Here is a 15,236-nt window from a genome sequence, read left to right on the forward strand (position 1 = left end):
TATGTTAATAAGAATAATTAAGTTTGTATTATACAGCTAGCAATAAAAAAGTATAGGCGGCAAGGGGTGCTTTTCTGTTACTTTTTTTATTTAGTCCAATGTCAACCTCAAATAACATCAATATGACTGAAGGAAAATTATTGATAGATGAGGTGTGTTGGCATTGACACATTGATTCATATTCAGGAGATTCAGGGTGTTGCAGGGTAGGCAGAGCCAATATACTTTTTTCCATCCCCATAACTGCTATTGTCCCATGTGTAGGTCTGAATGGCTTGGGGGTTCCCTCCAAGACTCAAATGACATCTGAGAATGCAGTCAAAGATTTAAGATGGTTAAGACAGAGAGCTATCAAATTATTATAACATTATTATATTGTTACAAATGATAAACATGTATTATAGATTTAAATAAGTTATATATGCGGATATTAATAGCAAAGAAATTGTCACTGTAGGATAAATAGTTTTATGGATCATGCATAATGTACAGATTATGTATGAATGGATATATGAACTCATACATTACCACAATTTTACCAATGATGGATCAATAGATGCAACAAAGAGAAAATGTTTAAAACTCACAATCTGCCAGGACGAGTGATGTAGCAGAGAGTGTAGACAGCCAGATCAAATTCAGGACTAGACCCAATAAAAGCAGATCCAACCTGCTTAAAATATCCGTCCCATTTAAACTGCATTCCCAACACATCAGGATATGCGGTCCACTGAGAAATAAACGCAGTATTAAATGTTTTGGACTAAAACTTACTACATTTGGTTATATACACATAGCATTGTGTGCAATTAACTTATGTTTTTAAATACACATAAAATATCAGCTTTGATCCACTGATTCTCAACACTCACAGGGCCATCAAAACTGTAGCTGTAGTAATTCAAGAGTCCCTGTTTCTCATTCCGATAGAACTGCAGCCAGTTGTGAAAACCAGATACCTTACCACCCTTAATTTCCCCTGTTGCAGAGAAATGCGTTTCAGATGACATCACACACAATGCATGTCATCCAAACAGGGGGATAAAGCAGCCTATTGCATGTGATCATGTGCATGGACTCACCAACAAAGATGTGCTCAAATCCACTCGAATCAAGCTTGCCGTTAGAACGAGTGTAAAGACCGAACCACATCATCTTTAGATCCTGGATAAACTCATTCTGTGATGCGTATGCGCCTGTCACACAACAACAAGTGTTTATTTGTCAGAAATACGTTTTGTATTATCTATATGAACTATAACCTAATCCATCTATCATTTGCTAAACGTATGAATGTAAATGTAAATCTTTACATTTTCTACTTTATACCTTTAGATTGAAGGAAATTATAGAGCTCTCGGCCCAGTTCAGTGTTCAACATTGTCTCTCTAAGAAATGTGTCCTGCTCTTGCGTCTCCAGAGAGGGGACATCCTCAGCATCTCCTGTCACCCTTTTATAGTTATCCAGCAGATTTAGGAGAGCTTTGTATGTGGGCTTGGAGAACAATGTACCCTCGTTCACATACTTAAATAATCTAGAGAGAATGAAAGCATTGTAATGCATAACATATAAATATATAGAATGTATATGTTTTTGGAATGTGTGTCTTACGGGCGTGATGCAAGGTCATTCTGAGAGCTGGTTTCAGAGTCGGGGATCTCTTCCTGCGGGTCAATAACCAGCTGTGAGTCCGTGGCCCTGTTAGAGTCCAACCTGTACAGCGTCTCAGACAGAGATTTAATCTCAGCATCAGTGACGCTGGTTAACGCTGTTGATGTAAGAGAAATGGATGCATAGAGCACAAATGAGAATTAAACGGGGCATTGAGAGCATAAACAGACTGACAGAAAGGAAAGGAGACTGTAGCAAAGAAGAGAGGAAGAGCACACTCGAATTAAAAAGTGAATTGTAATGGAAAGCAAATTATCAGAGCAATTAGTGCAAGTATATGTAAGTAACAAAATTGGTACATTTTCTGATGAGGAACCTATACAACTGTTGTTGTGAAGATGTTGCTATGGTCACTAGGTGATTGCTAATCCAAGTCAAAGAGGCCCCCCTGAAGTATTTCAACACATGGTCACTCACAGTGAAATCATAAGTTTTATCATTTAAAGGCACATCTCCTCTCAAGAAGTCCCAAAATTTTATGCATCACTCTTGTTCGTGCCACAAAAGCATGAACATGTGTCAAAGTTTCATACTTAAGGGTTAGTTATTAGTGACATAGCAGTGACTAATACAACCGCTCAAACTTAGGTGTCACTTTCACATGTTTTTTTTTTTCGAAAACGTCTCATTGTGACTCAGCATGCAACGGCAATTTCTTGTCTGAAAAGGTTTGCAATTAGGCTACTGTCCATAACTGGAAGTGGAATTGAATTTGAGTTTTTTAGATGTATGTATTGTTTCTGTTATGTTTTTGCCGTGCAGGGTGTAGTGCAGATTTATCCTGTTTACAGCCTTAAGCATAACAGTAGAAATAATTAGATAATGGATAGTGACATATCTTTTTGTATGACACATAGACTATTAGTTAAAAAAGTGGGTGTGTGAAATTATACAGGTGTTGTAAATACTCCTTAACACTTTGATATCAAAAATAAACAGGACTCAGGGACAGATTGCCTAGCAATCATAAGTTTGATATAAAAGCTGATTTGGCCCACGTGCCTGAGGATGAGGATCCCCTATGTCTGAGTATATATACGCTCAAAGCATCGTGCCACAATTCCCTTATCTTTAATAAAATGCACTGTAACCCACTGCTTTTTCGGGGCTTATTGCTTTAATAATCAACATATGATTAAATGACATAAATATTGGTTTGCCATTTTTAATTAGTTTGCTTTGTTTTGTTTAGATGTTATTTTTTTGTGTCTTTTGCCTAACATCATTCGAGATGCAAACCATATCTATTAAATAATAGATAATTGTAATTCAGTCCAATTTATCAAGACAGCACATAATATCTAAAATACATCAGCAAAACTTTAAAATACAACCAATCCCTCGCTTATTCTAGTACCCTTTTTCTTCAGTCAAATTCAAAAAACTTTTTCATCTCAGATGTGTTTATTCTGAATAGTATTCACTTCAACACTGCATATATGTTTTGCTAAAAGAAGTTGAAGTTGAATAGAGTCATGAATGTTGAAGCTCACCTCGCTGACCACAATGCTTTTTATAGTCATCACAGCAATTTTCATGCTGCTGGCATTTTGAATCACAATTGCAGTCATTCAAAGGACTGAAGGGCTCTCCACATCTTCTTTTACATGAGTCTTGAAGAAGGTGAGACATTACAAATGCTAAAAACAGCTAAAATCACTGAAAGGGTTTCTCTAACGTCAAGACTAAAAGGAACGAATCAGAGAATTCTTGTACGTAAGCATTTCTTTTTAAGAGCATTGGTATTATTGTTAACTAAATAGGATGTAGAACAAAATAAGACATATGTTAGATTTCGTCGTATTTGTGAAATTTTCATCTGAATAGGTTATAGAACAATTCGACATAAGGCACATCATTTCATTGTGGATTTAAGTGATTTCTGAGCATTTTAGGCAATGAAAATAAAATTAATTATTCACATTTATAACCAAAGTGACAAGAGATTCAGAGAGCGAGATTGAGAATAAGCATGCATTTAAATAAATATAATTTTAAATAAAAACATGCATGTACTTGTTGTACTACTTTTATGAATGTAGAATTATAAAAAAAGTTGACCATACCACTGTAGCCCTGAGAGATCAGGGTGATGGTGAGAGAAAGGACCAGGATGGCTTTCATCATTGACGTTATAGATGATCCAAGCACAGAAGTTTTCGAATAAACCCCTGCAACGTTTTTATACCTCCTCAGAGCAATTAGTCCTTAAGACCTCCTCCCATACAACAAAACATAAAGTTACAATAATTACTCCTAATATTTAGGTTTAAAGTCCGGAATGAGTCATTTTAAAAGGTTTGCTGGGAGCAATAAGGTAATACAGGGTGTGTAAGTGAAGAGATAGTGAAAAAATACGAAAATTACTCTGTTCCTCTTATTTGTCACAGTTTCTTGTAAAGTTCTTCAAAAATAAAAAGTTTCAAGTTTCAGGAACTGTAGATGTCCACTGAACTAAAGGTTCAATACATTTTCAGAATATAGCCTAAAGAATATAGTAATCCAATATTTCTCTTTAACTTCTTAAAGTCCTCCATTTGGCAAGAATGTGATCTTGGCAAGAGAGAGCGCCTAGTATATTTCCATGACATGTGGTGAATGAAAAAATAGTCCCATAGTCCAGGTGGTAACTTTCACACATCAGTTACTTTTTTCATCTTCTGGCTTGTACGAAGCTGTCACATGATCAGAGGCGCACATTTCTTCATTTTGTCAGCTTTTTTTCCACTTGGGCCGTGCAAGCTAACCGTTCATAGGGTGAGGGATCATATTGAATACCAGTAGCCTATTATAAAATAGTAAAATAATATATTACATAAAAATTGCAATTATTCTCTGTAAAGTGTAATTGTTGTAGCTGCTAGTGTTACCCCATTGTGCAACCCTAATGGAAATGTTCTTGGATTGCTACAGATCAAAATAAAACATTATAACTGTCAATATTACAGTAGGATAAAAAACCTATTAACACCTAAGACAGGGTTTCTTAACCAGGGGTTCCCAGCAAACACAGAACGTTCCCCTAACGTTAGATTTTGGTTCCGTTTTGGTTATTTATTTTTGGGAACCAAAAAATAATGTTCTAATAACGTTCTTTTCAGGTTTTCTTTTTCTGCAACCAGGAAGTAACGTTCCCTGAACTTTGCAGGCTGTTTTTAAAAAAAGAACAAATATCCAGAAAATAAAGTTCCCTGATGGTTATTTTTAGGTATTTTTTTGCAACTAGAGAATAACCAGAAAGTAACGTTCCCTGATGGTTCTTTTTTGGTTCTTTTTAATGTTACAAATATTCAAAACAGGTAAACGTCAGTGACATGTGCAATACAGAAATTATAAAATCACATTAACATATGTTATACTGACCAAATTAAATAAATAAATGTGCCCTTTAATGGCTGAAAGTAATAACCCTGCAAACAAAGGCAAGTCCAAAAGACATCTTTTCAACGTTGTTGATGACGTTGCATAGACGTCCCCTGTGGAGCCAGAATGTAAGTTTTTGCAACATCTTTTTATGACGTCTTCTGAACGTGTGCTATTGTTGTCCAGGTGATCTCCATAATTGTATTAGACTGATATCACTTTTGCACCTGCAATTTATATTGAAATTGAATTAATCCATAATTTTTGTGATCAGTTTTTTGAATTAGTTGGGCTCTTAATACTTGACCTTAATTCCATGAAACCTCTTTCAGACAATAGTGTTTTAGCAATAACACTTGTTTGTCATCAAAGAAAGAGATGGTGACAGGAAGTTATTGTAATATAAACAAAATCATACTAAAATGTTGAAGACAGTTAGATAAAACTAGATCATACATGACTGATGTTACAAGCATTGAATTGAGATTACCTTCATTGACACACTTTGACATCAACACTCATCATAGAAACCTCAACTATGGTGAAAATGAACAAACACTTGAGATAATTAGATCAATTGCAATGCATGCTGGAAATCATGAATGCATTTTGTAATATGATGTCACCCAGCATGCATTGAAGCAAAATAAGTATTCTTCTGTTGGTTGTCACCATTGTTGAGTTCCATACACTAATTTATCATGTCTTTGTGTGTTTATTTGCTTTTTTTTCAATCATTTGAAGATATATTTTAGAAAATAGTTAAGAAATGACTGTCAAACAAAAGGCTTAAAACTCATATTATGCAAAAGTAAATAGATCAGCCAACACTTGCACAACAACACACTCATATCAGTGAGAATATTCATGCAAAGAAAATGTGAAAATGATAACAATATAACTTATTAATCTTTGGCCACTAAAACATTGTATTAAAATACATTTACAATGGCAAAGTACACCCAGATTTTCTGTTATAAATTAGATTCAAGAGCCCAACTAAAGCAATCACTGATCACAATAATGGTGGATTAATTCAATTTCAAAATGTATTGCAGGTGCAAAAGTGATTTCAGTCCAATACAATTATGGAGATCACCTGGACAACAATAGCACACGTTCAGAAGTCGTCATAAAAAGACGTTGTAAAAACTTGCATTCTGGCTACGCAGGGGACGTCTATGCAACGTCATCAACGACGTTGAAAAGTCGTCTTTCGGACTTGCATTTGTTTGCAGGGAAACTAGTTAAACTAAATTAAAATACAATAATATATAACCATGTGAATTTCTTTAGTGTGGTTGTCTGTTACTGCATGTGTGTTTGCTCGAGCACGTGCATTCTCCGCTCTGCCGCGCACTCCCGTCATTTAAAAATCGACGGTCATTTCGTTTTACCTCACCCACCAACACATTAGTTTAGCTGTTTATTTATTTTATTTAAAAACGTGTATAAACTTATATTTTCGTGGTTTTCGATTGATTTGACACATTTAAATCAACAGACCATGAAGTACGGACTGAAATTAAGGGCTTTTGATCGTTCAATCTAAAGACGGAGCCGCGCTATACATCTGCGGTGAGACAAGAATATTGTCAGCCTGAAGATAATTAAACGTTTATTCTTCTGTCAGTGTTGGGTGTAACTAGTTACTAAGTAATTAGTTACTGTATTTTAATTACTTTTCCCTTGAAAAAGTAAAGTAAGGGATTACTCATATGTTTTCTGTAATTTAATTACAGTTACTTTTGATGTACTTAAACTAAATACTTTGTGAAATATATGCGTGTGCAGGTGTAAGTGACATCAAAATTCAAAGTCTTACTTTAAAATATGTGCTCACATTTGTAATACTTTGGTCAGTTAATGATATTATTTATTCGAATGAATTAAATAAGCCGTTTCATGTCTATCCTTGAATCACTTAACTAATCAAGGTCGATGTAGGATATAGAAAGTAATTAGTAATGAGTAACTAAATACTTTTTGGACAGAGTAATTTGGACAGTAATCTAATTACACTATTGAATATGTAATGAGTAACTAGTAATTAATTACTTTTTTAGAGTACCTTACCCAACACTGTCTTCTGTCAATAAAAATCTACTTTAAATATTGTGTTTAAGCCATTGGTTATTTTATTTCGATATCTATAATGTCTAATGTTGAGGTCGGCCTAACATATAGTGTGGTTTTATTAGAAATTATAAAACTGTTAACGTTACTGTGCTGTTTAATTAGAAAATTAGGTTAACTTCAGTATTGAAATAGAATTATGCATTGATTTCATCCTCCATATTGTGTGGGATGATGTATTTTACTTATTTTAATTAAGTTAGATTAGACAAGCGATGGATAAAAACACAGCATGGATGTATTCATTACTGACGTGTAATTTAGTGAGGCCAAACGGACCCGAGAAAATTATTTTAGGCTGAAGTTCTGGTAACGTTCCCCTAACGTTAGTTTCTGGTTCCCAGAAAGTTTTTTGAGTTTTGTTTTTGGTTATCTTTACGAAAATAAAACGTTAGTTTCATGGTTTCTATAACGTTAGGGTAATGTTATGGGAACCAGAAACTAACGTTCTATTAACTTTTCCTGGAGAACCAAAAACGAACCTCAGAAGATAACATTCTGGAAACCAAAAACTAACGTTATGGGAACCAAAAATGTTTAACTGGGTTGGGGCTTCAACACTTCCAAAGGGGGCATTAAGATGACTTAATATAACATAAAATAAGATAAAACAGGGATTGAAATTTAAAATAAGCTTCCCAGCTTATGATTACAATAAATATGGATCTTTATAGTTTCGCCCAGATCTCAAACGTGCTTGAAAAGAGTTATCGTTGGGACTCCTGAGCAGTAGATGGCAGTACACGCGATGGGGGAATTCTTTTTCGCGTGACCTTTCTCACTCTGTGTGGAAATCGTGTTTCAATGACATACCAGATACTGTCATAAGAGAAACCCCACGTTTGTCCAGTGGACGATACAGAAATGACTTTATATTCTTTATTTCGCTCTGTCAGAAGTGAGCTGGGCAAGGTGGGCAATAAGTCGTTTTTATACAATGCAACTTAAGTGCTTCTAATGTTTTTCTGTAAAGTGGCATCAGACGTTTCGATGTTATGGAATGCTGATGTAACGTTATAGTGATTGATCGAGATTCTTCTTTATCCAAATACAAATTTGATAAAATTAGCAAAAGATGACTAGCAATACGATTGTTTTGACGTTGCGTGATCTCCTATGGCGTTAATAAATCACGTGTTGCAATGTCATTCACAGGTATGTTTCGCGCAGCATCATTCTATCTACACCAGCTGTCCCAGTTTAGGGGCAGATAAAGCTCTTCTTCTGAAATTACGCAAATCCACCGGCTACACCTTCATCAACTGTAAAAAAGCACTGGAGAAGTTTAACGGTGACATTACACAGGTGCGATTAAGTGTTAACATTAAATAGGGTGTACATCCACAGATTTAAGTTAATTATTACTTGTAAAACATGATTTTGGTTTGCAGGCAGAAAGCTGGCTACATGAGCAAGCACAAAAAGAGGGATGGAGCAAGGCGAGTAAGCTGGAGGGACGGAAAGCCAAGGAGGGATTGATTGGCGTTGTGATGGGTGAGAGTTCTGCTGTCATGGTTGAGGTACATTGTCATATCGGCTTGAAATTTTTCAGTTTAATAACCCACAATAAACCATGCAATTTGAACTAAATGTACTTGGGATGTGTTTAAGGTGAACTGTGAGACAGATTTTGTCGCAAGGAATGAGAAGTTTCAGCAGTTGGTGAAGGATGTTGCTTTGTCTGTAATGGCACATCACAAAAGCCAAAGACACACAGGCTATATTAAGGTTAATAGTCCTTATTTGCGTAGTCAGGAATATGTGTGTTTCTTCCACACCTCTGTAACGAATCCTTTGCTGATCTCTGATTCAGAGTTTGGTGTGGTCTGATGATATTGCTAAGCTTCACTTGCCTGAGGGACCTTCACTGGCAGATCAACTAGCTTTGACGATAGGTGAGAATAAACCAAAGCTTGTACTGTTTGTATATGTGCTATTAAAACCCCAGATACTTGAAATGTACTTGCGTAAAACATGATACCAATAACATCACAACTTTCAGAAGATGGTCAGGTGAAACAGGGTATTTTTCCTGTATTATTTTCCCTACAAATTATATATACATAATGTTTTTTCATCATTAATTCACAACACAGGAACTTTTCCAACACACATTCTCTTTTGTTTACTCGGCAACTCATCATCATCAACTAATTCCTCTTTTTTATATGATGACAATATTTTTTTTCCTTCTTCAGGGCGACTGGGTGAGAACATCGGCATGAGGCGAGCTGTGTCACTTGGTGTTCCCTCCGACTGGCAAATTGGTGCATATGTTCATGGGTCGGTTCCTGGTCAGGTCGGCGTGGAGATGGGACACTATGGAGCGCTTGTTGTGTTCAAAGGTGGATCGAAGGAGGGGATGGAAACTCTAGGTAGGAAGCTCGGGCAACATATAGTTGGCGAAGCACCGGTTACTCTTGGCAACATGGATGATATACCATGTGGTGACCTGGAGACGAGACTCTTGCCACAAAGTTTCCTCCTAGATCCCAACTATACAGTGGGACAGTACCTGACTCTTCATGATGCACATGTGCTGGACTTTATACGCTTCCAGCGTGGAGAAAAAACCAGTCAGGAGATGTGAGAAGACTTTTTTGTTGTGTTGTAGAATGATCTGAAACATGAAATGCTCCTTGCAGAATAAAGAACCTCTATGAAATTTGTTTCCCAACCACTTGCTTTTTATGAACATGTTTAAACTGATAAATTATCTAAAGATGCAGTCATTGTTTGACATTTGAATAGTTTTGTTATTTTTTGACATTTATAATATATCTATCCAGTCCCGGCCCTTAAAAATATGATTTGATCAGCAAAGATTCTGAAAGTGGCAACAAAACTGATACATGAAGAAATGTTACTGATAAACAACAAATCTCTCAAACCTGTTAAACGTTTGTGCCACAACCACAAAATAAAAAAATGTATAATTTGAAATACTGGATGGTAATTGCAGTTAATTTGACCACATGTGTATTACATCACCACCATAAAATGCATGCATTTTCTATAAAATATTGTCTTAAAATACCTTGCAATCCAACATATATCTCTGTAATGTTAAAGTAATACTCTGAGCTCATTAAATGTTAAATCTGCCAGTTGTTGTTGAGCTGTTTAACCATGTTGTTCTTTCAATTTCTTTCAAAATTTGATCGTATTCACAATATCAAAAATATTTGCCTCTCTTTTATAAGTTGCAATTGCCCAACATGAACGTGTCTTTATACTGCCACCTGGTGGAGTCTAGGTGAGCACTCAATCTCGTCTTTTTTTAAAATTACAGCAAACAACAACTAAACTCGAGTCCAAACGTACAATTGACTTACAACCAGTCATTTGGAGGTGATTTATTAGCTTGGTAATGTTCATCCTACTAATAATTTAATAAGCTTCTTATATTGCGTATACAAGAAGTTTTTAAGTTGGCCACAAGATGTCGTTGTTTGCGAGGGAAGGATCGACGATACATTACGGTTTTGAAAGCGTTTGTATTGCGCATATAATACTATTACACCGGTAACGACACCAGAGCGAAACCAGCGCCCGCTCTTTTTGATTGGCCAATTTTGCTTGAATCGACATGTCATGACGTAATTGTAAATGTAGCACCGTTATAGTGTGCGTGCCCATACTGTAATTCACACAGTGGTCGTGCAGACAGTCGCTCTGTTTCATCCTCAACCACTGCAGTCATGGTGAGTAATGTAACGTTGCTATACCCAACCATCGCTTATATTCACAGCAATACAGGAAATACGAATTAATCATACAGTCAATGAGTTAACGATAATACAGGTGAACATTCGCTATATTATCACGCATTTATATCTCGTGTGTATCTTGGTTTGACAAAATATTAAATTCACGAGAGAAACCGATTAATCTGTGCTTTGTGTTCTCCGTTGCCCTCCGCATCCTGACAGTCTGACTTCACAGAGGACCAGATATGTGGTAAGTTTGATGATTCTTCAGTGAAATCTGAATTAAACATCACCATACCATTTATTCTGGCCTGTCTCTGTATATATGTATTATAATCAGTATACTGTATCTATGTGTCTTGATGCAAGTTAGAGTCATAGATTATGTAGGTGCTTTGTGCTGCTGGTACAAACGGCCTGCACGAAACTGACAGCTATGCTATTCATATGTAATATAAGATTAGCAGCACTCAGTTAGATGGACACACGTGATGTGTTATGGTGTCACACATCTTACAGAATAGCGTTGAATTGATCATATCTGGTGCTGGTGAATTGCAGAACATTTACAGATGCGTCGCGTTTAAAGGACCCCCGGAAGCCGCAGCTCTGGAATGTGTAGAGTAGATTGTAGAAGTATGATAGATTGTTATTAAAGAAATGAATAGCAACATTGTCGTCTGTTGTTAGTTTGTTTTAAAGATTATTTGTATCCGAAGTGTGATCCTGTATCCTGTTCAGAAGTGTGATAATGCTAAGATATATATTTCTCTGATGGCTGCTGCGAGCCCTACTTTAGTCGTTTAGTGATCGCATAGAGCATGTACAGTGAGCCTGATGCTCAAAACCTGCTCATAGACACGCAGTTCACTGTTTCCAATCCTGTGTTTGCTCATTGTGAAATGTCCTCCTTTGTTTATTAGGAAAACTGTTCTGGGTGGTGAAGTGCGGGGTTGTCTTTCTTCTGTCCATATATGGTTAATAGCTGTGTGTGTGTGTGTGTGTGTGTGTGTGTATACATGAGTGAAGTTTGACTCGGGAAGCGCCGCATTCCTGTTAGCTGCTCTGCCAAGCGTCAGCAGTTCGCAATGATAGTGATCTGAAACGGCCTCTATACATCTTTTGGCCTTTTAAAGCAAAACTAAGTTGTATCCATTGTTATTCTATTTAAAAAACATGGTTTATATAGTTCACACATATAAGCATGAAGAGGAATTTTGTAATAGTTGTAATGGTTAACACCTGATGCTCATAATGGAAACCATTAGAATTTGTATTGCTTTTTCTCACATACAGAGTTTAAAGAGGCCTTCCTCCTGTTCGACCGAACAGGAGATGGAAAGATCATGTACAATCAGTGTGGGGATGTGATGCGTGCCCTTGGCCAGAACCCTGTCAATGCAGAGGTCCTCAAAGTACTTGGCAACCCCAGTAGTGACGGTAAACCTCTAGTGTGATGTTATATTATCACTTAACGATTTATCATTCAGTCTGAAATTTATCTTCCATAAAATTTGTATTGGTTATACTCAAGAGTGTACCATGTTCCCCTACTTTAACTGTCTGTCTCCTCATCTCTATTGAAGGTTGAATGGAGGAAGTGCTATATTATGAATATAAGGGTGATTGATGGATGTTTGGTAATAGTGATCAATGAAGCTGCTACACCAGCGATCTCTTTAATCAATTTAAATGCACTCAGAAACACTCTATTCCGAAATGAATTATCTCTACTTAAGATAAAGCTAATTTGAGTTCTTTATTATTGCTGATTTCAAAGTGTGTGATGTTGGTGTGAAATATATTGTCTGGCACTTGTTCTCAGATATGAATATGAAGATGCTGGACTTTGAGCAGTTCCTGCCCATGCTGCAGGCAATCGCTAAGAACAAGGACCAGGGTTCCTTTGAGGATTTCGTGGAGGGACTGAGGGTGTTTGACAAAGAGGGAAATGGAACTGTGATGGGCGCTGAGCTAAGACACGTCCTTACAACACTTGGTAAAGAGTCTTAATGTTATTCTTTTTACATTCAAGTAAATAGGTGTAGATGGACTTACTTTCCTTAAATTGAATTTAATGCATCCCTGAACAAATGTCTGCGCATATTTTAATTGTCTTTTTTTTGATGGTCTCTTAATATTTTCCGTGGCAGTTTTTGTGGCTGTCTTTATATTTCTCCATGTTGTTTTTGAATGTACTAAGAAAGCTCTAGCATTACCTTGCAGCTGTTCAGAATGGGCTTGTGTAGGTAAAACATATGATACAACTGGGTACCTGTATCTGATTATAGGTGAGAAGATGACAGAGGAAGAGGTGGAAACTCTTTTGGCCGGACATGAGGATGCTAACGGCTGCATCAATTATGAAGGTACAATCAAATAGGAATCCTTTGAATCACAAGTCTCTATATGAGCGATTCAGTTGTTGTATTTTGTATTTAATCCATTTGCCTTTCCTTTCGACAGCACTTGTGCGTCACATTATGGCTGGTTGAGGAGAGGGTACGGTCAGCCCTACAAAGCTATCTCTCTGTTGTTTTTTACTCATTGAATCTTTTCTCCAACAGCTTCCTCTTTACTGCGACCCCTGGCTGTAGCCTAGCATGTAGCATCTCTTTGCATGTGCATAGGCATCCCCGAATCCCACTGTTGCCATGGTGATGCTGTGCGGGGCTAATGCTAACACAGTAATGATAAAACAGTTTGCTAGTCACCGTTTTGCCCACCTAGAGACAAGTTATAACCCTTTATCACAGTGCTGCAAAGACTTTATAAAAACTTTATTTTTATTTTACTACAAATTAATTTAGCTTTAACTACCTTAAGACTTAATCTGGAACACTTTTTAAGGTATGTGTATCTACATTTATAAATTGTGGTTGGTCCTTATTTGTGTATTTATTTGCATATTAAAATGTGATTGGTCATTTCTTTATCTATTTAACCATTTATAAATGCTCTCTTACATTGCAAGGCAAAACTAGAGCCGGTTTACTATGTGCTGCCTCTCATGTACAGTTAACAGAAAAGAGTTGCGTCATAAAAATGACAAAGCAGCTGTGATGGTCTATGTAAATTACATAGAAGCCTAAAACTGAGTTTGTATAAATTTGTTTTCCTCCATCTTTATTGTGGTCAACATTCTTTGACTTTTAAAAAACTTCTGTGTGATATAAATCTCTCTCTCACTCTATCTCTCTGTATATATCTGTGCTTGTGTATGTCTTTTCTCAATGTCTTTATAAGGAGCTCACTTCATAACTTCTAGGCCTGAATGATCTCTCTTCCTCCCCCTCTGTCAGTCTGCTCTGTTTCTTCCACAGTTTGTAATTGAGTATTTGCAGTGATGTAGTTTGCAGACAGCTACAATGAGCTGATTTACTGCTGATATGGGCACCCTTTGACTGTTTACGGGTCTAGACAATCTTGGACTTCATGTTTGGTTACCATGGCAACAGCTTTCTATCTGCTGGGTGTTTTTAAATTCTATTAGCTTTTCTAACATTCTATTTGTTTTTTTCTTCTGCAGAACTCGTGAGGATGGTCATGAGCGGTTGAAGATTTCAAAAACACGTCTATTTTCTTTTATTTCGTCAGTCAGCCTCCCATTTATGTAATTCTACATTCCCACATTAGCTTTTTATTAAATGGTTCGTCATTTGTTTTCCTTAAGTGCCTTTTATCATGTTTCAGGAGAAGTGTTGCTCATTTCATTCCAGAAACTTCCATTGATGTCCAAATTGCTCAAATACTTTCCATTCACTGTTTCCATTCCTCCAGATGTATTTCCAGTGTCAGTATCCCACCCCATCTGTGTCTTAAAACTGTGAGAGACATTGTGATCAGCTCTTATTAGGGATCATTGTTATTTTTTGGTTACGCTGTTGTCAAAACGCCCAGAATGTGTTTGTAAATCGTTTGATATTTGCAGATCATTAACATAATAAATATTCAGAAATATCTATTTTGGTGGTCTCTCTTATATCTTAGATAGAGTTGTGGGTGTGTGAATATGTGTAGGATGGATTGCCTTGTAGGGCATTGTTGGATGGGCCACTTTTTTATTTTTGTTGATGTAAGGATCACTGGTTTCTGTCGCCAAATGTCTTACACCACAACACCAAATTAGCACATGAAGGTGTTAGTATGTGAATGCAGTGGCTGGGGAACATATTTAATAGTCCTGTGTTTACATTAACAGAAAGTACAGAAGTATGTACATACTTTTACACCGGCGATCTCAAGTCAGTGAGGAGATAATATGTAGAATCTTTAAATGCAATAGGTAATTTTTTTTTAAATAATTCACAGTTCGATAAAGGAATCACAGCCCTATATCCAGGCTGTCAGTTAAA

At 36.4% G+C, this 15,236-nt stretch overlaps 3 protein-coding genes across 4 annotated transcripts; 2 read left to right on the forward strand and 1 right to left on the reverse strand.

Annotated features, from left to right (window-relative positions):
* Positions 1-54: 54 nt before the first annotated feature.
* On the reverse strand, positions 55-4,196 carry endou (endonuclease, polyU-specific). Its single transcript, XM_056751571.1, has 7 exons — positions 3,739-4,196; positions 1,613-1,769; positions 1,330-1,535; positions 1,083-1,196; positions 873-979; positions 588-730; positions 55-306 (listed from the first exon to the last, which is right to left on the reverse strand). Exons 1-7 carry the CDS (start codon positions 3,797-3,799, stop codon positions 192-194), a joined length of 903 nt encoding a protein of 300 aa, XP_056607549.1. The 5' UTR covers positions 3,800-4,196; the 3' UTR covers positions 55-191.
* Positions 4,197-7,925: 3,729 nt separating this feature from the next.
* On the forward strand, positions 7,926-10,278 carry tsfm (Ts translation elongation factor, mitochondrial). The gene is made up of 6 exons (XM_056750780.1): positions 7,926-8,083; positions 8,327-8,476; positions 8,563-8,691; positions 8,783-8,899; positions 8,985-9,066; positions 9,370-10,278. Exons 1-6 carry the CDS (start codon positions 8,036-8,038, stop codon positions 9,759-9,761), a joined length of 918 nt encoding a protein of 305 aa, XP_056606758.1. The 5' UTR covers positions 7,926-8,035; the 3' UTR covers positions 9,762-10,278.
* A 466-nt stretch (positions 10,279-10,744) lies between these two features.
* myl6 (myosin, light chain 6, alkali, smooth muscle and non-muscle) lies at positions 10,745-14,845 on the forward strand. Of its 2 annotated transcripts, XM_056750919.1 has the most exons (7): positions 10,745-10,875; positions 11,104-11,131; positions 12,178-12,321; positions 12,707-12,880; positions 13,173-13,250; positions 13,348-13,383; positions 14,411-14,845. In XM_056750919.1, exons 1-6 carry the CDS (start codon positions 10,873-10,875, stop codon positions 13,374-13,376), a joined length of 456 nt encoding a protein of 151 aa, XP_056606897.1. In that variant the 5' UTR covers positions 10,745-10,872; the 3' UTR covers positions 13,377-13,383; positions 14,411-14,845. The 2 variants fall into 2 exon arrangements, with proteins under 2 accessions (XP_056606897.1, XP_056606896.1); XM_056750918.1 differs by lacking the exon at positions 13,348-13,383.
* The last annotated feature ends 391 nt before the right edge of the window (positions 14,846-15,236 follow it).

Source organism: Triplophysa dalaica, chromosome 6 (assembly GCF_015846415.1).
Source record: "Triplophysa dalaica isolate WHDGS20190420 chromosome 6, ASM1584641v1, whole genome shotgun sequence".
Lineage (NCBI taxonomy): Eukaryota > Metazoa > Chordata > Actinopteri > Cypriniformes > Nemacheilidae > Triplophysa > Triplophysa dalaica.

Bases quoted from the DNA above. Each gene is read 5' to 3' on its own strand.
- endou (XM_056751571.1), bottom strand. From the start codon at position 3,799: ATGATGAAAGCCATCCTGGTCCTTTCTCTCACCATCACCCTGATCTCT. The intron at 1,536-1,612 runs GTAAGACACACA...CATTCTCTCTAG, and splicing joins AATGACCTTGCATCACGCCC to ATTATTTAAGTATGTGAACG. The intron at 307-587 runs GTGAGTTTTAAA...CTGCATTCTCAG, and splicing joins ATCACTCGTCCTGGCAGATT to ATGTCATTTGAGTCTTGGAG.
- tsfm (XM_056750780.1), top strand. From the start codon at position 8,036: ATGACTTTATATTCTTTATTTCGCTCTGTCAGAAGTGAGCTGGGCAAG. The intron at 8,084-8,326 runs GTGGGCAATAAG...TGTCATTCACAG, and splicing joins TCAGAAGTGAGCTGGGCAAG to GTATGTTTCGCGCAGCATCA. The intron at 8,692-8,782 runs GTACATTGTCAT...GATGTGTTTAAG, and splicing joins GTTCTGCTGTCATGGTTGAG to GTGAACTGTGAGACAGATTT.
- myl6 (XM_056750919.1), top strand. The intron at 12,881-13,172 runs GTAAAGAGTCTT...ATCTGATTATAG, and splicing joins ACACGTCCTTACAACACTTG to GTGAGAAGATGACAGAGGAA. The intron at 13,251-13,347 runs GTACAATCAAAT...TCCTTTCGACAG, and splicing joins CGGCTGCATCAATTATGAAG to CACTTGTGCGTCACATTATG.